The 25978-nt window shown below is 37.5% G+C and overlaps 1 protein-coding gene across 1 annotated transcript; it reads right to left on the bottom strand.

The window, feature by feature from the left end:
• Positions 1 to 291: 291 nt before the first annotated feature.
• Positions 292 to 24503, bottom strand: shprh (SNF2 histone linker PHD RING helicase). The gene is made up of 30 exons (XM_039673223.2): positions 24394 to 24503; positions 23345 to 23935; positions 23096 to 23225; positions 21463 to 21681; positions 21294 to 21372; positions 21002 to 21152; positions 19551 to 19647; positions 17492 to 17748; positions 16410 to 17033; positions 13693 to 13944; positions 13515 to 13593; positions 10793 to 10956; positions 10446 to 10702; positions 10224 to 10345; positions 10035 to 10123; positions 8995 to 9087; positions 8804 to 8911; positions 8559 to 8701; positions 8294 to 8467; positions 7111 to 7173; positions 5777 to 6002; positions 5552 to 5689; positions 5355 to 5456; positions 3848 to 3919; positions 3585 to 3773; positions 3341 to 3433; positions 3167 to 3253; positions 2268 to 2446; positions 1983 to 2063; positions 292 to 854 (listed from the first exon to the last, which is right to left on the bottom strand). The coding sequence occupies exons 2-30, from the start codon at positions 23924 to 23926 to the stop codon at positions 758 to 760; spliced, it is 4947 nt and encodes a 1648-aa protein (XP_039529157.2). The 5' UTR covers positions 23927 to 23935; positions 24394 to 24503; the 3' UTR covers positions 292 to 757.
• Between the last annotated feature and the right edge of the window lie 1475 nt (positions 24504 to 25978).

Raw genomic sequence — 25978 nt, 5'->3', positions numbered from 1 at the left:
CAAAGAACGTCTCTTTTTTTCCTTTTACTTTCTGGTTTTACTTTTTACAAGTGGTCTTTATTGGAAGAGTTTTACAGACACTCTTGTGTCTTTTGTCTTGCAAATAGCACCAGATAAATGCTCCTACATGGTCTGCAACTACTTTCTGCAGACAATCCACTGAATGGAGCGTCTGAACGGAAGACACTCCCCCAGAGATCAGTGCAGTAAAGTCAAACGATTTCCTTCCTAAACATAATGGAAAAGCCCATAAAACGCATTTAGATTAAAAAATAAAACAGGACAAGCGCATAACATGATGTCTGACATATTATTGGAATTATCAACTCAACAGCATAGATTGACAGACTGTGATTACAGTGGGCTTCTTATAAAACGCTTGTTCGATTTAATCACAAATATACGAGTGCTAATGATAAAACGAATCCACTGTACAGCTTGTTTAACATTAGAAATGTATTCTAATTTAAATAAAACATTATTAAAAAAACAACATTTGTTTATGCACAACAAGGCATTAATAAAAATCGCACCTACTATCAATCGATCTAGAAAACAAACAGAGATACAAGACTTATACATTCAAATATTTTCTTTTCCACATCGAGTATAATGAATAAATTACACCAAGGGACAGATCGTATAGAAAGGGGAATGTGCAAAGCAAATATATTGGCGTGCTGGAGAGCAGCGGTCAGCTCGTCTCCTGGCTGGTGTTAGTGTAGTGTTCACATTACTGGCCTCTGGACTGAGACATTTACTCAAGAGCCTCGCTATCCTCTGTGAACAGCTCGGCCAGATCCGCCACTGTAAATACGGAGGCCTCCGAATGCTTCATGGACGTGGAACCATGACTGAAGAAGATGTTGATTTGAGACAGATTAGTCAAGGTCATTTTTTAAGTAAACAAAGCACAAAAAAAAAAAAAATGTATATATGCTTATAAATTATTATTATTATTATTTATTTATTTATTTTATTATCTATTTACAGTCAGCAAGAAGTAATTACAGAATAAAAGTGATGATGAAAAACTGTCTATTTGCTGTTATAAATTATATTTATGAGAAGAATTATAGTTCACTTTAAAATTAAAATCAAGTCATAATTTACTGGTGTTGTTCAAATGGCATACAACCTTCTTTCTTTTATAAAAAGAACTTAATTTAATTTAATAAAAATAAAATAAAATAAAAGTTCTGCTCATGCTCGTACACATAATGGCAGTAAATGGCGAGTTTTTTTTTTTAAAAGACGCAAAATGATCAAGAATGATCCCATGTGAATCGTGTTGTATATTCCAAGTGGGTTACGCTTTATTTTAAGGTGACATAGTTACATTGTATTAACTCAAATGAGTACTAAGTGATATTAACTACATATACTTACTATAGAGTTAAAGTTAGGGTTTGGTTTAGGGTTAGTTACTTGTTATTAGTTAGTTACTGCAGCGCTTATAAAGTCATTGCAGGCATGCAGAGCAGACCAAAGGCCAAAGTCAAGAATTTTGTTTAATAATTCATTAAATTTAGATTTGTTTTTCACCAAACCATATCGTATATGCCCAGAACACTCGGAATATACAACATGGGATCATTCTGTGATACTTTTGAATTTTTTTAAACAAAGCTTGATGCTTTTTCACTGCTTTTTCACCATTCATTGCCATAATATGGATGAGCGAGAGCTAGACATTTATTATTTTTTTAATTATGACTTAATTTTCATTTTAGGGTGAATTATCCCTTTAAGAGTACAATTACTCTGATCCCATTAAGTGACTTAACAAATGAGGTTTTCTCTCCTGTGATGACCAGGGAATAAGGGTGGGAGATATTTTTTTAAAAAAAGGGAAACTTCTAGCAGTGCACTTGTATGAGGATGGTTATATAGGATTGAACATACATAGACTAAAAGTCAGTATAATTTTGATTTCAAGGACTAATTATTTAAAATGCCCGCCTTGTGTGTGAAGGACTCACCTCTTTTCTACTGTTTTTAGCATGGCTTGCATTCGCTCCTCAATGGTGGACTTGATCAGAAACCGATGAACAAAAGTGGGTCTGGAAAATTGATGAAAAAAATGTGAATAATCTGATAACATCACAGGTCTCACTGTTTTTGCTGTGTTTAAATATACCAAAACCTTTTTGGACTTTGTGCCATTTTATTGATAAAAGAAATATACTGCAAGCCAGATTCATGATTCATGTGAGCAACATGTGTTGAGAGCGTGCTGAACACATTGTGAATGGTTTGATGCTTACTTGGTCTGGCCAATCCGGTGCACTCTTCCGATGGCCTGCAGCTCGTGGGCGGGGTTTAGGATGGGCTCCACCAGCAGCACATGCGTCGCCTCGATGATGTTCAGCCCGTTTGAGCCCGTGTGCAGCGGCATCAGCAAGATGTTGATCTTATCCTCGTATTTAAAAGCACTCAGATTCTCCTAAAAAATTAATGCATCTATCACCATTTCACATTTTATATCTATTATGGGGAGACAGCTTTGTGGTTAAAAAAATGCAGTGGGGGATAATCAAACAGTCCAATTATTTGGATGAAATTTGGCCATTTTAAGATTGTCATGAACCATTAACTGAACTCTATCTATCTAACTATCTGAATAACATAGTTAAGTGTAGTTTTCATAGTTTGTCTTATCGGAAATAAAATAAATTCAAACATAAATAGATAAATAAACCAAAATAATAATAAATAAAAAACAGTTCCGAAATGTATTTCCAGAGGTTTGTTAGTCTCATTTAAAATAAACAAAATTAAATAAATAGTACATTTAAAAAAAATTGCAAAGTTGATTAATTTAATGTCCAGTTTTGTTTCATTTGAAATTAATACATTAATTTTATACATTAAAAAATAAAACAAAAAACAGGATGGATTAAAATGGATTATCTGATTTCCAGAGCTTTGCATCTCAAAAAAAAAAAAAAAAAAAAAAAAAAAAAAAAATATATATATATATATATATATATATATATATATTTTTTTTTAAACACGTTTGGTATGAGTAAAGGTAACAGAAATAATTACATTTATAAAACATGGCTCATTTTAGTGTCTCTACTCGTTTTATAATGAGATATTTTATTAATTACAAAAAGCAAAGGGGAAAAAACTCAACATTGTCATCATATTCAACACAAACCTGAAATTTGTGAATTCCGTTGATCTGGGAAAACTCCATGTTGTTGTCGAAAAGGGCTTTCGCAATGATGTCCAGGACGCCCTGCCACTGACAGATGAGGCGTAAATGTAAGGTCAAAGGTTAAGAGCTGTAGTCTGCTGTTTGATGTAGTAACTCATTTAATGAGAGCGTTACCGTGGAGAACACAAGAGACTTGGCTCCCGGGTCGGTGATCTGGATTTTCTTTAGGACTCGAACCACAGCTTCGACCTTCGTGGAGTGGCTACCCTACAGGATAAAGAGATTACAGAGATGCCACAATCATATGTGACCTGCCTGAAAATTCACATCAGTGTTTCATCCCAGTGAGAACACTTGTATTTACCTGCATTGTAAAACCCATTCAAAGCTTAAAAACACAGCAGGAATTGCCTCTGACCTTCACAGGGATGTCCTGCCCCTGGTGGGCGCTCTCAGTGGTGAACACATACGAGATCTCTGAATGTGAAGTGGTTTGCCGGCATATGGCGCACTTTATGGCTCTGCGACGATTGCCGACGCTGTACTGCTCCACGATGATGGCGATGCACTCGTTACAGAAACAGTGTCCACAGGTCAGTACGGCCCACTACCAATCAAAAACACCCTCAGAGTGTATACATACAAATACACTTGCCAAACTCATTTTTGTTTTTATTTTACCTCCTGACCCAGTGGTCGAGCACAGATTGGGCATGGTTCTGGATTCAGACCGCCAGTGGACTTATCCTGAGACTGAATCAATCGATAGATGAATTACTACATCAAATGCAACAGTTTTGTTCATCTATACATGCACTACATCTTAAAGACATATCATGCTTGAATATATGTTTTAATATACTATGTAGACAGGCTCAATTTTACATCGTAAAGTAAAATACCATCCCTAATCCACCCAGAACTTTTGTAGAAGCTAAACTAGAGACTTTTCTACTCGTTTCACATAAAGACAGTTCAGCCAGTCATGACAGAAGTTGTGTAATGTATCTTTAAGACAAGACACTACAGGCGAATAAAGTAAACAATGTAGCTGATAGATTTCACCAGACTTTCACTAGTTGATTAATCACAGTACATAGAGAGAATTATTTTGTATTACAAATGATCTGAAATGTTGTTTAAATACACAATTATATGCATCATCCATCTTACTAAATATCGACTAATCTTACTAATTTGTCATTTGCATACATTTTTAGAAGAGAAATCTGAAAATTAGATAGAGCTCGTTTTCTGTTTCATTTTGTTGACAGAGCTAAAGAATTTACTAGGGGGTTTTGGGATATTTCTGTTTATCACTCCATAAATCACAAACATTCACCATGTTTTTAGGAATAAAATGTTGTGTTTAGTTCAGGTAAATGTTATATGAACTAAAAACCTTCAGAATATAGACAGTTTGGTGCAAGTAAGAGCTAATAAAATTGAGATTTCTGGCTCAGTACATAAAATCTTTTGTTGTTGTTGAGAAAACGGCCTTTAAATATACGTATTATAATTTAAATCTCCAAAGGCAAATAGATAAAGTGTAATAAAATAAACACTTAAATGTGCATTTTTTATGTTTTCATTCTACTAGTTTGAAAGAAGACATGTTACGGAACAGTGCATGAAAAAAAACAAAAAACAAAACATGGTTTTACCTGTTGCATCTTGCCATAAAGGGACAATTCACCCAAAAATGAAAATTAGCCCATGACTTACTCACCTTAGGTGTATATGATATATTCTTCTTTTTGCTGTTTCTGAGTCCATAAAAGTGCATCTATCCATCATAAAAGTGCTCCACATGGCTCAAATGCATCGCTTCAGAAGGCCTTTATTAACTCCCCGGAGCCGTGTGGAGCTTTTTATGATGGATAGATGCACTTTTATGGACTTCAAAACAGAAACAGCCAATCACTGCCATTATAAAACTCTGAAAAGCCAGATTTTTTAATATAACTCGTATTCGTCTGAAAAAAGAACCTCATATACATTTGAGGGTGAGTAAATCATGGGCTAATTTTCATTTTTGGGTGAACTATCCCTTTAAGATAGAACTCTTAAAGGTATAGTAGCAAAAAATACTTCGGTCCAAGGTTCAGAGAGAGGATGGAAATGGATAGACTTTTGTGTAAATACATTACTAAAGTTCCTTTAAAATGAGAAAGACATCATGTTTTACCTTCTCCAGGTTATTGAGATAGAGAAACTGCCCAAGCTTTTTTTGCAGTTGTGATTTGGCCACTGCCCTGTCATTGAGCAGCTTTATCCTATTCTGCTCCACCTGTTCACATGTAAAAAGAGACAAACTAAAGGCTCTTACGTCTCTTTAGTCACATTTAGGATGACAGATAGGATTCTTTTTGTCGTCATCATCACCTCGTGAGGTTCTATGATATGCAGCACTTTGGGTTTGGGCTCATCAGGTAACCGCACACGCAGCCTCTCTGTGGCCATGCCCAGCTCATCTATGGCCGAGACGTGATCCCGCAGGGACATCCAGTACTCGTGCAGCAGCTGAAAGAGCACCAGATGGTCGTGAGACAGGCATTTTGATGAATGCATTAAAGCACTTCATCATGCAATGAGAAATCGATCACAAACCTTATATTCTTTCTTCCAGGACTCAAAGAGCTCCATGAAAGAGTTTCCCTCCTCTATGAGGCCAGACTCCAAGCGGCGGACCTTGGCAAAGGACAGGGTGGCTTTAAGGGCTCGTTCGGTCTCACTGGCCGCCCACAATCCTCGACTGGTGGTGGGGAGCCTGTCGTCTACCAGACCTTCCTCATCTTCGATCATTTCCTCAAAGATGGCCGTCTGCCCCTTTACTCTGCCCAAAACGCATAAAAAAAAACTCCACTTTATAATAAGGTCTGACTTGTTAACATTAGTTAATGCATTACTTAACACGAACTAACTATGAGCAATATATTTTTACAGCATTTGTTAGACTTTGTTAATGTTAAAAACAACTGTTAGTTGTTTGTTCATGTTAGTTCACAATGACAGTAGACATTAGCATTAACTAAGATTAATAAATGCTATAGAAGTACTGTTCATGCTAATGTAGTTAATGTTAATAATGAAACCTTAATGTAAAGTGTCACCAAAAAATAAAGTTTACCGACTTTGCTTTCTGCATATAGAATTTTATAAAGAATAGTTTACCCAAATGTCTTTAGAAACCCATGACTTTCTTTTATTGGTTTAGATGACTTGGAATATAATGTATTCAGTCATTTTGACAACTTTTATGATATTTATTATTTATGATGATACTATATTTATTTGGTAACACTTTATTTTAATGTGTCCTTGTTACACACGCTACATGTATTTACATTTATTTATTTAGCTGACGCTTTATTCCAAAGCGACTTACAACTGCTATATATGTCAGAGGTCGCACGCCTCTGGATCAACTAGGGGTTAAGTGTCTTGCTCAGGGACACATTGGTGTCTCACAGTGGATTCGAACCTGGGTCTCTCACACCAAAGGAATGTGTCTTATCCACTGCGCCATCACCACGCCATATAGTGATACCTATATTTTTATACCTATACCTAATACGATTTATAGGAATACCCATAAATCAGGCATAATTACATGCAATTAACCCTCAACCAAATTCTGATCCTACCCTAACCCTATAGTAAGTAGTTAATGTAGATAATTATTATTACAAAGTACTTAAATCTGAAATTACACTGTAACAGGGAGGGACACATTAAAATAAAGTGTAACCCTATATTTTATGGATGAAAGTGGCTTAGCATTGTGCTAAACATCTTTGTGTTCTACAGAAGAAGAAAAGTCATGCGGGTTTGGAACGACATGAGGGTGAGTAAATGATGACAGAACTTTCATTTCTTGGTGAAATTTCATAAATTGCACAATATCTAATGACCAGTTGATTTAATGTGATATTGTAACTTACGTGTGAGAGAAAAGTTTTGATTCATAGTCCGTAAAAAGTTCATCAGCTTTGCAAAACACACAGCTATGGAAAAAATAATAAAAGAACAAATTTTAAATTCAAATGAGGTAAACAATTACAACAATTTGCAAGTATGACGTTTAAAGGGTTAGTTCACCCAAAAATGAAAATTCTGTCAGTATTTACTCACCCTCATGTTGTTCCAACCCCGTAAGACCTTCGTTCATCTTCGGAACACAAATTAAGATATTTAAGATATTAAGATCGCTCCTGCATACAGTCCATAGGCTTCTTGAGGGACTGGCTCTTGCTGTCCCCGAAAAGTCATTAAAGACATCGTTAAAATAGTCCAAGTGACTACAGGCGCTCAATCTTAAGTTTATCAAACGACGAGAACACTTTTGTGCGCAAAAAAACAACAAAAATAACGACTTTATTTCAACTATTCACTTCCTTCTCCATGAGCCTGTAAGTCAGTTAACGTAGTGTGATTGCGTAGAGCTACGTCACACGTAGGCTCACTATTGGCCGACGCTGGTCATGTGTGTGTGATGCGTGTGACGTACAATAACAGAAGCTTACGCTATTAAACTAGTAACCTGACTCGAGGCAGAGGGAGAAATAAACGAATAGTTGAAATAAAGTCGTTATTTTTGTTGTTTTTTTGCGCACAAAAGTGTTCTCGTCGTTTGATAAACTTAAGATTGAGCCACTGTAGTCACTTGGACTATTTTAATGATGTCTTTAATGATTTTTTCGGGGACAGCAAGAGCCAGTCCCTCAAGAAGCTTATGGACTGTATGCAGGAGTGATCTTAATATCTTAAATATCTTAATTTGTGTTCCGAAGATGAACGAAGGTCTTACGGGGTTGGAACAACATGAGGGTGAGTAAATACTGACAGAATTTTCATTTTTGGGTGAACTAACCCTTTAAGGTGTAATGTGTAATTTCAAAAATTGCAGCAAAAATTGCAAAAACAATGACAGTTACAAAGCATATTGAACATAGAGGCAATGCATTACTGTTATAATGTGCAATGAAAAATGTAGTACATCTTAGGGGCCTTAAATTTTTGAATCACACTGTTGGAAACAGTCTTTTTTTTCCAATTCAGTTTGGTCCTGCTGCAACTGTAATATAAAGTGTGCACTTCACCTATAAAACATTGAAAAGATTTTACTTGTTCAGTGGCAGTCGAACAGGTCGTAGGTGGCAAAGTGTTGTTTCCTCTATGACTTGCTGAGATGGCGGCCCCTCCAGCTTCTTTACAGCATCCTGGACCGTTTTCTGTGATTTCATCAAATCATCCATTTGAGTGCTGAGCAGAAACTGAAGACCACGCGCATCTCGAAACCTATGAATGAGACGTTTTTGTTAAATGGTAATTTATGCATTAAAAAACATTTGTCTGTTAAAAAGGATTAAAGTGAATGGAGGAAGATTACTTGTCTGCCAAAGAGAGCTTGTTGGCTTGTTGTTTATAACTGCAAGTGAGCTCATTTTGGATGCGGCCCACAAGGTCATCATCCATAGAGTACTGAATGGCCTGCTGTATGACATCCAGCCACCAGGGAGAGCGAACGTTCACCTAGGGCAAAGCACACAATTATCAATTTTTATACTGAATACAAAAAGAACTCAACTAAAACACTAAGATGAAAAATAAGCTCTATGATAACTGAGCTTTTACCTTGCGTTTCAGCTCTTTGATGTGCTGAAGAACAGGTTGCAGGTTCTGTTGTGCTTCTGAAACCTCCGAATTCACCTTCGCCATGTAATGCTGCTTCAGCTGCTCAGCCTAGGATGAAAACACATGGAACTAGAAATGATAGCAGACTGAACTCAGTTTCTTATAAAAAAATGTATTATATTAAAGCCAACCTCTTCTTTGAGACTGTCATCTCTCAGGGTTGGTGGAATCCCAGGATGCTTTGCATTTAGAAGCTCCATCAGATTATGAGTTGCATGAAGCCTCTATAATTTCAGACAAAAAAATCCCCAATAACGTTGAGAAGCAACAATAAATTGCACACCAAAATAAAAACTCTGGAACAATTTTCAACATCTTTTTAATAGGATGTGACAAAACTTTGTGCAAAACAACAATAAAGATGAATTTGGAACAATGAATTCAAATAAGTAAAAAAAAAAAAAAAAAACAGAGGATTTGGAACTGGATGAATGGATAAAGTGAATGGAACGATAGAACGAACAGAACGATAGATTAAGCAAATAGAACATCATATATAGATAGATAGATAGAGAGAGAGAGAGAGAGAGAGAGAGAGAGAGAGAGAGAGAGAGAGAGAGAGAGAGAGAGAGAGAGAGAGAGAGAGAGAGAGAAAAGAATGAAAGCTATATAGATAAAAAGAGTAAAGAATGATAGATAGAGAGAGAGAAAAGAATGATAGATAGAGAGAGAGAAAAGATAGATAGATAGATAGATAGATAGATAGATAGATAGATAGATAGATAGATAGATAGATAGATAGATAGATAGATAGAATACAGTAGAGATAGAGAAACAGACTATTAAATAGAGAGAAAAGAACGACAGAGAGCGAACAGAACGTTAGATGGAGCGAATAGAACGATAGACATAACAATAGATAGAGAATAGAATGATAGATATAGATAGATAGATAGATAGATAGATAGATAGATAGATAGATAGATAGATAGAGAGAATAGAATGATACAGAAGATAGATAGAGAAACAGACTTCTAAAGAAAGAGAAAAGAACGATAGATAGAGCGAACAGAACGTTAGATGGAGCGAATAGAACGATAGACAAAACAGAATGACAGACAGAACATAAAGCGATTATAACGACAGACAAAACGATAGATAGAGCGAATAGAATGACATAAAAAACAATGGATAGAGAGAACAGAACGACAGACAGACGTGAATGATTTACCTGAAGGGAATCAGTTTTCAGTCTTGCTTTATGTTCTTCAGATGATCGTAACACATCCCTGTACATCTCCGCTGCATCTGCAAACTCTCCTGGCAAGGACAGGAAACCGTTCATTAATGTCTACAGCAGTCGAGGCAGGTACAGGTACAGGTACAGACTGTAGGTGTTCAGAAACAAGGCTCACAACACCTCTAATGATGTGGATTCCAGCCAGACCATTCAGAGCACACACCAGTTGCCTGTGGGCTTCTTCACACTCCACCCGACATTTCTTCTGCAACGACTTCAGCAATTCCTCCATTGTCATTGTGCTGGAACAGGAAACAAACAAATCAATGTGGATAAAATGAACCGAAAGACTTCATCTCCCAAAACACTGATCAACTACATCTAAAATCTTTTTGTAAGAACCTCTTCTGGAAGGGCAGAAATTCTCCTCTGACAGCTTGCGGGTGGCAGCAGGCCTGGCGTAGACGCAGAAGAGGGTATAATATGGTAGTGACGGTACGTCGGTCCAAACTACCCAGCTTTAGTGACCAGTCAGAGATCTTCCTTAGCTTGACAAGAGCATCCTGGGAGCAAACCTCATGCTGACGGTGGTAAAAGTGTCCTTCCACTGGGGAGAAGTTGAGCCAATGGGTCTCTTCTGTTTGAGGGGGGATTTGGATCTGGAAATGAAGTATATGACACCAAATTAAAGCACAGATGAGATGTTGGTTAAGATTAGACAATTTAAGTCAAAGATTTAACCTGCTAACCTGATCAATGACATCTTTCTTGGCAGATCGCCACAGTAATTGACCAATGACATTGTAGAGTGGTCCTGTATTGCCATGGCGATACGGGCGATACAGTAACTGGTCCCACCAGTACTTCACCCAATAGGGATCAACTCCCAAGAACAGGACAAGACCATACAAGTCTAAAAGATAACATATAAATCAAAAATGATTATCATCACATAATAAAACTGTCCTCTGATTATATTAGGCTGATTCATTGCTGACGTTAATGCCAAGATATTTTATTTGTGACTGACCACAGTGGCAAAAATGTCAAACGAACTGGGAAGTTCTTTTAAAGGTGCTGTATGTAACTTTTTTCGCTCTACTAAAGCATAACAATACCATAATATGTTTGCAGATATTTAGGAAACATGCTGATTTCATACTCTTCTACAGTACAGCCATACAGTACATTTTACTATACATATTTATACATATAATATAATGTCATTTTTGTACAAGTTAATATGAATGTTTAGGGTCTAAATGAAAACTTTGTAATATACTTTTATTAAAAATTCTCATTAGTATTTTAAGAAAACACTAATTTTACCTAGTCAAAATCAGCTCTGTTTTCAGCACTCCGTTTTAGTGCATATGCCTTTAAATAATAAACCCCGCCCCTCTGTTCTGCGGGCGTAGACACAGCGCATGTCAAGTGTTGCATTGACAACAGTTGAGGGATATTTTGGAGAAAGAATGGCAGCGGGAGTCTGTGCAACCGTATCAGTTTGAACTGGAGTCGCACCCGGAACAAGATGACGGCTGCAATAAAGTTCGGCTTGAGGACGTTTCTGAATGGTTGGTTAACGTAATGTTACTTTGATCTATCTTTGTATGTACTGGCGGGGTAGAGTAGTGAGATAGGAACGCTGTGTTTACTGATGTATGTTAGTTCATTGACAGATTGACGTTACAACAAATGGTCATGAAAAACTTTTAATTAAAATAAAGGTTAATAAAACTTTACACTTACTTCTGGAGGTGCAGAGGGAACATACATAGTTGGTAACCTACCGATTATTTTTTCAGGAGCAGCCTCTTAGCAAAACCAGCTTTATACTGACCTTGGTTTATAAAGCAGTCTGCTGAGAAAGGATTCGCGCAAACATGAAAGTATCGACGTTGATCGTGGGGGAATATTCCAATCGTAAACAAAACTCAGCCGCTGCGTCTTCAGCGGTTCAAATTTAGGAACATCAGAATGATTTCTGTGTTTGTTATTGCACCCAAGAACAGAACAACACAATCTGATCCAGCGTATCAACAATGACGGACTATGTTGATAGCTCGCTCAGGGCGGGTCTGTGTTAGGCCGTGTGTCCAACAAAGCGTTTTTAGCCAGCTGAAAACGCTAGACGCTCTACTGAAGATGCCGTGCTTTGGGCGCTTGAGAGCGTTTTGGCAGTGCAGCGTTTTTTCCGTTGAGACGTTTCGTTGCTATGATACAGAATATCCGCAGCAGTTGAATGTTGTGACAGTTGGTCGGTGTGGTTTAGTCCCGCCCCTCCTCCATTGTGATTGGACGGCTGGGTAAAAAGCGACAGTGATGAGCGCTGCGTTTTATCCATTGAATAATGGATTCTCCCATTGAAAACAATTGAAAACATACGCCAGGCGCGTGAAAAAACGCTTTGGTGGACACTTGGCCTTAAAACACTGCTGTCAATCAACAATCGTGGGAGGAGCGTCATGCGCCGTGTGACATCACACGGTGAAACGGCTCGATTTGAGACAGGGGAAAACATATACGGAGATTAAAACAAAACCACTGGATTGATTTTTATCATTAAATGATGGTTGTGTACAGGCACTGCCAACAGACATCATCAAAGTAGTCCATGTGACATCAATGGGTTAGTTCGAATTTTTTGAAGCATCGAAAATACTTTTTGGTCCAAACATAGCAAAAACAACGACTTAATTCAGCATTGTATTCTCTTCCGGTTCTGTTGTCTTTGCTCATTCACGATTCCGCAATGACGCTGCTGACGTGTTATCTTGTGCGCCCGATTAGGACGATTAGGACATCCGCGACATGCAAACTTATGAACCATTTTTAAAAAATATTGCACTACCAAAATACAAACAATGTAGAAAAGCTTGACTACAGCGCGCGTCTCCATCAGACTGTAAACGAAGCTCGGGCGCACAAGATAACACGTCAGCAGCGTCATTGCGGAATCGTAAACAGGCAATGACAACAGAACCAGAAGAGAATATAATGCTGAATAAAGTCGTTGATTTTGCTATGTTTGGACCAAAAAAATATTTTCGATGCTTCAAAAAACTAACCCACTCATGTCACATGGACTACTTTAATGATGTCTGTATTGCCTTTATGAACAAGGACAGTATATCGTGTATACATTTACAATGGAGGGACAGAAAGCTCTTCCGACTAAATCTAAAATAGCTTAAACTGTGTTTTGAAGATGAACGGAGGTCTTACGGGCTTGGAACGACATGAGGGTGAGTCATTAATGACATCATTTTCATTTTTGGGTGAACTAACCCTTTAAGGACCTAACACCCAGCGCCATCTAGAGTTTCATGACAGAACTTGTTATATATAAACACCCAATAGAACAACTTGGACATACAAAAATATTCCATGAAAATATTAACAAATGTTTTTTCTGAACAGTAGTGTGTATCAAGACTTTTTTTTGAATGAAATATTAATTCTGTTTACCTTCCAAACCTCTCTGCACAGGTGTTCCACTGACACACCAACGATTAACAGATGTGAGACGCAAAGCCATTTCTGCTGCCTGTACAGATGATAAACTATTTCATAAAAAGGATTGTGCAGTTTCTGAGATTATGAACAGGATAAATATCAGTAATATTAATGTGACTGATGTGATGACCTTAGCTGTGGTGCACTCCACCATCTGAGCCTCATCCAAGCAGACGCGCCACCACTCCACGGCCACTAGTGGGCTTGGTATGGCCATGTAGCGCTTCTGGTTGCGGAATCGACGGCCGTCTTTGCTGTTGCTGTGGGGGATGTCGACGTAATTGAGTTCAGTGCGCAGCACGTCGTAAGTGGTGATGACCACATCCTGCTCAGCCAGAATGTGGGGTTGGATGAAACCATGTCTCTTCACGCCCTGATACACCTAAAAACAAGTTTCAAGTAAATACTGCAGTATTAATCATACGTGATTTATGCATGCACATTTTTTTTTTTTCTCCATTGGGTCACCTGATGGAGTTTTAGGACACCATTAGGTCATTTGAAGGTTTTTTTTTCTCCATTGGGTCACCTGATGGAGTTTTAGGACACCATTAGGTCACTTGATGGAGTTTTAGGACACTATTAGGTCACTTGAAGGTTTTTTTTTTTCTCCATTGGGTCACCTAATGGAGTTTTAGGACACCATTAGGTCACTTGATGGAGTTTTAGGACACTATTAGGTCACTTGAAGGTTTTTTTTTTCTCTCCATAGGGTCACCTGATGGAGTTTTAGGACACCATTAGGTCACTTGATGGAGTTTTAGGACACTATTAGGTCACTTGAAGGTTTTTTTTTCTCTCCATTGGGTCACCTGATGGAGTTTTAGAACACCATTAGGTCACTTGATGGAGTTTTAGGACACTATTAGGTCACTTGATGGAGTTTTAGGACACTATTAGGTCACTTGATGGAGTTTTAGGACACTATTTGGTCACTTGAAGGTTTTTTTTTCTCCATTGGGTCACCTGATGGAGTTTTAGGACACCATTAGGTCACTTGATGGAGTTTTAGGACACTATTAGGTCACTTGAAGGTTTTTTTTTTCTCCATTGGGTCACCTGATGGAGTTTTAGGACACCATTAGGTCACTTGATGGAGTTTTAGGACACTATTAGGTCACTTGAAGGTTTTTTTTTTCTCCATTGGGTCACCTGATGGAGTTTTAGGACACCATTAGGTCACTTGATGGAGTTTTAGGACACTATTAGGTCACTTGAAGGTTTTTTTTTTCTCCTTTGGGTCACCTGATGGAGTTTTAGGACACCATTAGGTCACTTGAGGGAGTTTTAGGACACTATTAGGTCACTTGAAGGTTTTTTTTCTCTCCATTGGGTCACCTGATGGAGTTTTAGGACACCATTAGGTCACTTGATGGAGTTTTTCCGGTTCCACTGTTGCCTTTGGCTTACTCAGTTGGGGATATTCAAATTAATTAACCAATCAGTAATACCATTGATCAGCTCTAACAAACATGGATGTTTTTCCAATAAGAAACGAACATGGTTATTATGTTTTGATTGATACTGTGAAGTAGGGGTTTCATCAACTAGTCGACTAGTCGACTGTCACAACCACTAGTTGGCGCTGTTGGCCTTAGTCGACTAGTCGGAAACAAAATGATGACATATATATAGATATATTTTTTTTGTTAACTATCCCTTTAAATACAAGCGGCAGTATACGCACTATAAGGCGCACCTTCAATGACCTATTTTAGAACATTTTTCAAACGTTTGACTGGGTTTGCATTATGCATCCACTAGATGTGCTAAAGGGAATGCAGCGAGTGCGCGGCGTCGGAGGTGAGGCGTTTATTTAAGCGTGAGCGCGCGGGGCGGGCACGTAACTTACATTCGCAGCCTGCTGACAGCAGTGTCTGTTCGTGTGTGTGTTAGAGAGAGCGCTCGTGAGTGGGAGATATTTTATACGAGGTTGAACTGGCCGTGTGACAAAGCGGGCATAAGATGGACACGAGCGCGAGCAATTGATCCATATATAATGTGCTCCGGATTATAAAGTTTGAGAAAAGGCCGGATTGAGAAAATTAAAGGCTTTTAAGTGCGCTTTATAGTGCGGAAAATACCAGTACTACTCTCGCTTTTAGACCAGCACGCGACGTGTTTAATATAGACGCATATTAGCACCAGATTTTCTCTCACAAATGTTTGCTTTCACTTTCTATATGGGGAGGCTGCACTTTAGACATAACCAATTCTGTTTATGTAAAAATTGTGTGTATTTAACAGTATTAGCATAATAAGACTTGAAAGATAACTTAGTCCAGTATTCAGGCGCTGTTTGACAGGCTTCTAATGCCTGTGAGCGTCGGGGATATGCCGCGCGCTCAGGAAAGCGCGTTAGAACAGCGCGTGAATTAAATGTTTAACCGGCAAGGCTTATGCAAACAATGAACTTTTGTGAATTGCATTGTCCCGTACCTATTCCTTAACGTGTGATGTGTAGGCTACGTCGCGTTGTACAGTTGAGAGACGCCAGAACTGATAGAATGCACTGTAACACGATACTACTACTACCATATTTCTTCAAAAGCAGATTGTGGAGACATTTACTATTCGTGTTGTCGCACACCCCTAGAATAAACCATTTAACGACTAGTCGACTAGTCGTCGACTGTTATGCAAAACTAGTCGACTAGCAAAAATCAGTAGTTGTGAAACCCCTACTGTGAAGCTGCTTTGATGCAATCTATATTGTGAAAAGCGTTAATGACATAATTTTCATTTTTGGGTGAACTATCTCTTTAAGTCTTTTAAATAAACAATGCAGGTCCCCACTACAGGTTAAACTGACTAAATAGTAGTAGCAGCTCTCTAGTTGGTCCTTACCAGCACTCTAAGGGAGGAGGTATGAATGTGCCGGTTAATTTCGTCCACCCACTGGTGACAGATGGAGCTGGGTGAGATGATAAGAGTGGCTCCAGTAGACACAGGTGTCATGGCCACCAGACAATGAGGGCAATAAAACGGGGTTGTGTCTAGGTTCTCCTCTTTATAGTTGACACACTCCGCGTGCTGCCACAGCAGACAATTTAGGCACTGAACCCGAGGCTTATAGTCCACCAACCCGAGCTCTCCACAGATGCACTCAAAGCGGTAATCTGAGGTGTTAAACGGGATCACAGACGCTCTAGTTGGGGTTTCAGGTTCAGGCTTTGAGTTTTGAGTAAGATCTGCTTCAGTACTCTCAATATGAATGTTTTTTGTCATTTGGTGTTGGGGTTTGTCTGCTGTTTCTTTATCATCTTCATCTGTGATGTCTACTGACGTCTTCTGCAGTGGATTCTCTGCGTCCAGAAAGGAACCTGACTCACTCTTCAGTTCTTCTGTGAGGAGAGGAGCCACGCTGTCTTCAGAATCCGATGCTGTGGTATAAGAGGTCAGCGATGCCTCTTTATCCGGAGCAGAAACTCGACGAGATGTTCTCCTGGGAGTGGCCCTGTCAAATGATTTCTGCAAAAATAGTACAAAACATGAAAAAAGTGCGTTTCATTTCACATTTCAATAGTCTTTATATATTTTAGAAAATTTTCACTATTATTCTTTAAAAAAAAAAAACGTTTTGGGTAAACTATCCCTAACATCCTTATGCTAGAAAATACTGTTCCTTAAATGCACAATAAGATTAGTATCCGCTATCAACTTTTTCAAACAGATTTTAAAGACATAACTAGAAAGACATGGAAGATGAGTCAAAGAATTGTAAATGTTTTTAATGTTGAATCTTTTTACAATCTTATTTGTATTGGTTTTGTGTTTTTTTTTTTGTGGCTCCTATCTTGGCTAATCCTTTAAAATAAGATTTTCCCCTGGTTAAAAAACAATAATAAATACTAATATATAATAAAAAATGTTTTCGATATTTATAATACACAACAAAAAAAATCTCTATAGAAGTGAAAATTACACACAGTTCGATGAGCGGCGGGCTTCCTCTTCTTTTCTTTGTAGTTCTTCCCCAGTTTGAAGGATCCTGCTAGCCCTCGTCCTTTGATCTGTTCCACAATGTTCTCACTAATGAGTTTGGTCAAGATTTTCTTAATATGGTTACGGTTCTTTAGGGTGTCGTACTTGTACATGGTCCTTAGATAAGCAAAAATGGCATTGATTGATGCTCCTTTCCCAACCTTCATTTCCTTGATCGCAGTCAACAGCATCTCACGAACAGCTGAAAAAAGAGAGGACATGAATGCAATAACTTATTTATTATACATTATTTATGCACATTGGAGATGTTCTTATGGCAAGCCGTTTTAACCTTTAATCATTTTAAGCTACTAGTCTCTATTTTCATGCTACTAGTACTTATTTTTTAGATACTAGTATCTATTTCATTAAGTACTAGTACTTATTCATTGGCTACTAGTGCTTATTCTTTAGATACTAGTCCTTATAAAACGGTTAGTTCCAATCCTTGATTCTGATTGGTCAATAGCTGTGCTTTTTTCACGATAAAACACGCTATGACAGGCTATGGCCGCTTCACCCAACGGTTCTATTTATCACTGCGCCCTTAGCAACACCCTTAGCAACCACACATATCAACATAAACATAGAAAAAAAACTTAAGAATTAAAAAGGCTTAACTGTTTAAATTAAATTTCAATTTACTAGGTGGGGTAACGATGGATAAGTGGTTTGAGGAACAATTTGGAGAGACTTCTACAAATACGAAACGTCATGCTGAAGTGCTGAAATGTAACATTGACACATTCGAGAAGACTCGTAATGAAAAAAAAAATACCGTGCAGCAAACCCAATGGGCAGTGAAATGCTTGGGTGACTGGTGTAGTGAAAAAGGTTGCAGCATAGATTTTAAACAAATCACCAAGACGGAACTCAGCGCACTTATCCACGACTTCTACGGAACTGTCAGAAGCTCCACAGAAAACACCGCTGACAGCGCTGAGCCCCAACTAAAGAGGACCGCGTTAAATATCACCACAGTGGAGCTGATTGAAATGAGACAAATATTTAATGCGTGCACAATAAACGGAGATGTTCAAATAAATTTAAATAAACAACAATAAATAAAGTATCTCTTGTTAGGCAGCATTTTAGCAACTAAATTAATAACTAGATTAAAAGACCTAACTGTTATCTATCAAATTATGTGCCCTTGTCTTTTTATTTTTATTTTATTTGTTATTTTGCTGAGAGATAAGCTATGCATATTTGTGTGAGGAAATTTCACAAATTTTGTGTTGTAAAAAAATAAAAAGAATGAGACAAAGTTTTTATTTGAGCTTTCCTGCATATTACACATTGGAACGTTGTTGTTCATGGTCAGGGACTATATTTTTCTAGCGGAAGGAATGTTTTTATTGATTTAACTACATGAAAGTTGCACTAATACATTGTTTTTTACTATAAAATTGTGTGGCAACCGTTTTCTAAAAGCAATAAGATACTCGAGGCAAGTGCTGTATCGTGAACTACAACCTAACAACGCCCTTCAGCCGTTACTTATTCACGATACAGCACAGCCTCTCGTACCTTATTGCTTACATAAATAAGCACTAGTATCTAATAAATAAGGACTAGAATCTAATGAATAAGTACTAGTATCTAATAAATAAGTACTAGTATCTAATGAATAACTACTAGTAATTAATAAATAAGGACTAGTATCTAATAAATAAGGACTAGTATCCAATAAATAAGGACTAGTATCTAATGAATAAGGACTAGTATCTAATGAATAAGTACTAGGATCTAAAAAATAAGTACTAGTAGCATGAAAACATAGACTAGTAGGTTAAAATGATTAAATGTTTAAACGGCTTGCCATATGTTCTTGGATCAACAACCTCTATCTACCCTGTGACATAAATAAAAATGTTAATAAAAATATTTGTCCCCTACCCCAAAAATTCTGCTCTAGGACCAATCAGGATGTTGATCCAGGAACATGTTCTGTTTGGTTACATCACATTTGATAAAATGAAAGCTGTTAAAAAACTTTTTTACCTGGATAAATGATCTTCTCCTTGGGTCTCACCTCATGTTTAATGGTTCGTTGTTTCTCTAATGGTGGAGGAGGGACAAAGTAATTCACAGATTGTCCCTGGGGAGGACAGAGACACAACAGTAAAACAAACCAATTTTTTTTTTTACTAATTTATGGAAAGCCAAATAAATATTTAATTTTCCCGTAAGACCTCCGTTCATCTTCAGAACACAGTTTAAGATATTTTAGATTTAGTCAGAGAGCTTTCTGTCCCTCCATTGAAAATGTATGTAAAGGAAATAAAGACATCATCAAACTCCAAAGTAGTTTGAAGCGTAGAAAATACATTTTGGTCCAAAAATAACAAAAACTACGACTTTGTTCAGCATTGTTTTCTCTTCCGGTTCTGCTGTCAATCCGCGTTCACTAGTCCGCAGTGACGCTGCTGACGTGTTATCTGGTGCGTCCGTGTATCCGGGTTCAAATAAATATGGCTGGGCAAAAAAAAATACAAGTCTTCCTCTGTGTCGAAATCCTTAAACATGTTTGCGAAGATTGTTTTGTTTACAGCGTGTGTGTCCCCCTCAGACTGTAAAAGAAGCTCGGGCGCACCAGATACACGTCAGCAGCGTCTTACATTACCAGTGTCACTGAACGCGGATTGACAACAGAACCGGAAGAGAATACAATGCTGAATAAAGTCGTAGTTTTTGTTATTTTTGGACCAAAATAAAGTATTTTCGATGCTTCAAAACATTCTAACTAACCCACTGATGTCACTCACATGGACTACTTTGATGTTGTCTCTGTATTTCCTTTCTGGACAAGGACAGTATATCGTGTATACATTTACAATGGAGGGACAGAAAACTCTCGGACAAAATCTAAAATATCTTACACTGTTTTTTGAAGATGAACGGAGGTCTTACGGGCTTGGAACGACATGAGGGTGAGTCATTAATGACATCATTTTCATTTTTCGGTGAACTAACCCTTTAACAAAGATGAATAAATGCGTTAACAAATGTATTGCATTTTTAGTAGGGCTGTGCAAAAATTAGTTGCGATTAATCGCATCCAAAATAAAAGTCTGTGTTTACATAATATATTTGTATGTGCTGTATCTAATTATTTTGTATATATAAATTCACACACATGCATGTATATATTTAAGAAAATGTGTTATTCATATATTAAATATTTATATTTATATAATATAGATCATGTATTTATATATATACAGAATTTAAGCACAAATAATTCTTAAATATATACATGCATGCATAGGTATTTATATATACAAAATAATTATATAAAGCACACACAAATATATTATGTAAACACAGACTTTTATTTTGGATGCAATTAATTTTTGCACAGCCCTAATTTTTAGTTAATACATAAACTAATGGAAGCTTTATCTGTCAAATATTTTACAAGCATTTAAGGGCACATGTAATTGTAAACTTACCACAGGTAAAGTGAGAACCCCATGCTCCAGGTTTTGCCGGGTGTTGCACAGAATAAGGGCCAGTACTTCCACGGTTTTCCCAAGCCCCATCTCATCAGCAAGGATCCCACCAGGCCAGTCCACTCCAGCCAGAGGAAACTCTCGGATCAAGCTGTGATTGAGCTCAAGGTAATTAGAACAAGCAAGACTGATCTACAAAATTAAATGATATTGATGTTATTGGATAGTTCATGCACATCAGTTTTAACTACAGTTTCAATATTTACTGCTCAAAGTAGAAAAACAATCATACCATCCAGAGTAAGGATTGTAAAAGAGTTTTTTGCCACAAATCGTGATGATTTCCCTCCAAAGGAAATGCAACCGTTGCTCTGTGCAAGGAATCCAAAGACTTTATATTAGCACTGAACTATTCTCATGCACTGACATACAGCAAAGATGATGATAAAGCTTTGAAAAACCTTGAGAGCTGCTGCTTTTGTACTTCTCTCTCCTCAGCATCCAGCTGACCGCCTGACTCTGATAGGGTCTCAGCACAGGTATGAGGCCCGGGTGCTGGACGTCGAAGCTCTGCTCCGCTGCTTCGGTCAGGTGGAGGTGTCTGACATGATCGTACAGCTCCTCAACGTTCTGACGCTCCAGATCAGTGTCACACTCCTCCTCTTCGTTGTCCATCACCTCTAAAAAATAAAAATCACAATAAAAAAAGAGTATTACAGGAACTAATGTCTATGCACAGAATATGCATAATTTCAGCTGCAGTTTATAAAAATGAAAAATACATTTTAGCACCATTAATCTCACAGGTAGGTTTAAATAGGTTTAAAGGAGAACTCCGGTCGATTTTAACATTGAGCTCATTTTTTTGTGCATTTGGAGTGCTGTCAGTACAGACTACAGACAAAAACGACAAAAATCGGTGTTGCCTACACAGTGTTTTGCACTATGCACGATTTCTTTTTAAAATTCGCACCCTGTTGACTTCAGTGGGGCAAGTTCTAAACCTGCTTTTAGCCTCTTATCATCCTTGATTTGACATTACGAGTGCACAGCCATGTGAGTGGTGTTATTAAGAGTGACCACGGTCAATCTGACTGCAGTAGACGTGAAAGATACGTACAAAAAAAGTGAAAGACACTCCAAACGTACAAAAAATGAGCTCAATGTTAAAATTGACCGGAGTTCTTCTTTAAAAGGCATCATCCTGCATAAAGACATATTATAAATGTGTCTAAAATATTACATAACATTTTTTTTTAACTCATCATAGTACTGTACTGTTAAAGTATTGTATTATTTAATCAAAAAATTTGCATTTATTGTTTGTTCGAAATCAATTTTTGTGGGCTTGGAGTGCAGCTTCACCTCCAGGCTCAAGTGCATCACTGTATTTATGTTTCCTGTTTGCTTTTACAAAATGACAAATAATGTACTTTTGATGTGACCCCCTCACTTTTTGCTAGGAATCTGAATGGTGGCATATTAAAATTATATTTAAAGGGATACTCCACCGTTTTTTCATATTAAACTATGTTATTCCCTTAACTAAGAGGAGTTGATACATACCTCTCTCGTCTCAGTGTGTGCACTCAATCGCTCTGGCGTGCGAGACACTTTGATAGCACTTCTAGCCCAGTTCATTCAATATGGGCCAAGCAGAGAAGCGACCAAAAACCTCCACATTTTCCCTATTTAAATACAGTGTAACTCAACCAAGAATGGGGACACAAAATAAAACGTTGCACTTTTCTAAGCGTGTAAAGAGGATAACTATATTGTATCGATGGAATACCACAGCAAGTGCTTTGGAGCACTTCGACTCGGCGTAGTAACGTCATCACTCGTAAAAAGTCCTCTCACTCTCCGGAGTGATGATATTACTGCGGCGAGTCGAAGTGCTCCCAAGCACTTGCTGTGACATTCCGCCATACAATATAGTAATGAACTGGGCTAGTACATGCGATGAAAGTGTCTCACGCGCCAGAGCGATTGAGTGCACGCACCGAGACGAGAGAGGTATGTATCAACTTGTCTTAGTTAAGGGAATAACATAGTTTAATATGAAAAAACGGTGTAGTATCCCTTTAAGATTACCGGGGATGATGAAGTCATAGAAGAATTCCATTAATTTCTGCAGAAGCTGATTGGCTTTTTTAATGCGCCCATTTCCTTCACTGAGGAATTCTGGTCTGCCCAATCCTGATTCGAGAAGAAAGATTTTCAGCTGTTCAAAAAAGCAAATGGAGAGAAAACACGTTAAGTGATTCGTTAATGTTGTGTTTTAGGGATTATTGAATCCACAGTCACAAAACCACTCAATTCTGACGATTTTGAAATACACACCTTTACTGATTCATCTCCTGAAGCATGGCACAATTTAATGACCTTTCTCTTCTGTAGCCAATCCAGGTCCTCCAACAATTTTCCACCAAAGCAACATTCAATCGGCACAGGGCAGAGAGGATCACTTCTGCCCGTCTCAACCTTTAATTCATGACTATCCAGACTCAGACTTAGATTGTCGCCTGTTTTCTGCAGGCAAAAGGAATCGTCTCCAAGCACAAAAGGAATCTTTGGATAGAGGTCAAACTCTCCAATCAGGGCGTTCCACCCCTGTTCGAGAGCAGAAAGGGGGATCACATTGAGTTCTGTGGTATCCGGAAGAGAATCCTGTATGGAGCAGCTTGGACGCCCTCCTGGTCCTTCCTCAGTGCCTGCAGAAGATATGAAACACGGGCTTTCCTCTTCCTGGCTGCTCTCAAGCACTGGTCCAGGCTGACAGTTGACCGACGGTGCTGGGATTGACCCCTGAATGTCTTCATAATCTCCTTCATTTTTTCGATCTTCAAGCATATCCCACTCCAGTCTCCTCTTGGCCTCCTCGTCCATGCGCACCGGCGGCGCACGTTTCCTTCGGCTGCTCATAGTGGAAACCTGCAGAGATAAGATGACACAAAGTTGAATTATCCTATTTATTTACCATGTTGAATTAAAATGCTTCAAATCAAATGAGACTAAATGTAACAGCAAGCATGAGCAGAATTATACACCACTTCATTTTGAAACAGTATTGTTAAGATGAATACAATAGTGCAAATAAGTACAGATGTTCAAACAAAATCTCGTACAGTGCTACAAAACTACACACATTCTCTCCTTTACAGAATCACGTATTCTGCACTATTACACTGCAATATGTCAGACTGCAGCTTTAATTCTATTTAATTCTGCACACAAACTATTGTGGTAAATTGAACAGAATTCCGTAGGACGTCAGTGTAAATAAACAATATCAGAATTGAAATTATTATGTAACGTTATTCCATTCATTCAGTCAAACGCTGCAGAATACTGAATATCAGTATACCGCTTCATCAGCAGTCGAAATGTACCTTTGTTTTGCTTTGGGATGTGTTCTTGTCAGCAGCAAAAAAAATGTCCAAAAATAACTTTTATAAGCTCCAAAACCAGAGCGACATTTTCATGCGTTTCTCCGCCATATTTAAAATACAGGAAGTGACGTCAGTCTAAACCAAAACAATGCCAATGCACTGTAATATCTCAAACACTAGATGGCGCTAAACAGCCTTGTACAGCCAAGTATGGGACTCTTCTACTTGCAAAATCGGGTGACGTGGAAGTAGAAATATTATATCTGTTGGCTAATTATGATGGACATGCTTCTGCAGATATCTGTATTCATACCTTTTTAAATATTAAGTTTGTTTAGAATTATTTTATAGATAAATGATAATTATTCAGACTGAGAATGATTATTGTGTATGTGTATAATAATAATAAAATAATAATGCAAATTATAATACTGACAATGCAAACATGATTGTAGACGGCTGTTTAACACAACACAAAATGTATATTTTCATGTGTAGATTAGGCTATGCCTATTGTAATAAAAAGATCACAAAATCAATGCTTCTCACAGAGTTTAGCAAAGACTATGTAAGAGTTAAATCAATCATTCACAATGTATAGATTCATACATTGAGGTTCACAGAGGTAACTATACTGGAATAAACATTAATTAATCAAGTTATGTCTCATCAAGTTTTGGTTGTGCTTGTTTTTTTTTTCTTATCAAAATAAAGTTTGATGATTTCATCTTGATTAACAAGAAATAAGTTTATACATTGCTGTGGATACAATAGGCATCATGACCTTTTTGCAGAATATCCAACGTTATAGCAACATAGTAAGAAATGTGTCATGAGATATTGACAAAACCAAACAAAAACCCTTCAGTCACACTATTTTGCAATAAATCAGGAATCTGGTTTTGAATAAAATAAATGTGAATAAATACACTTACGAGTTAAAAATTACTCATGGATTTATGATTAATTAGTCAACGAGTTAGTCATTAACAAACACCTTACAAAGGGAATGTAAAATGTCACAGAAACGGTCTTTGCCTTATTGGAATAGCTGAGCAGGACAAGTTTCAGCTCATAATCAAAATTGCATTCACAAACAAAGTGGTAGGCTATAATTTAAAATTACAAATAGGATTTACCCAGTGAAACATTACTTTGTAAAATTTAAAGGTGAAATTGATTTGAAATACTTTTTGGTTCATTTGTAAGACTATTTTGGCAAATTGTTTGTCATTTCAATCACAAAAAATATTGATGGCCAATTTGTTTGATGAAAATGTATTAAATGGTCTTCTGGAGAGCAGTCAGCTTTAACACTTTATATCATTCAAGAAAGAAACTGAACTTTATATTGACTCAATCTGATTTTCTATGAAGCAAAAGGCCGTTAAAACTTTCAAAGATGAAAAATATTTCAATATCTTTATGTAGATCTGTAAGTGTGTGACTGTGTTGTTGCATCATTTAGACTCAGAGACAGAGAATGAGGTTTTATTGACAGCATTGGCAGAAATTTTCTCATGGCTGGACAGACAGATGACTGAAGCAAACACACGCACACACACACACCTCACTGACTGATAAG

The sequence above is a fragment of the Pimephales promelas genome, chromosome 15 (assembly GCF_988280905.1).
Source record: "Pimephales promelas chromosome 15, fPimPro1.hap1.1, whole genome shotgun sequence".
Classification (NCBI taxonomy): domain Eukaryota; kingdom Metazoa; phylum Chordata; class Actinopteri; order Cypriniformes; family Leuciscidae; genus Pimephales; species Pimephales promelas.
This window is presented reverse-complemented; position numbering and strand designations above follow the sequence as displayed.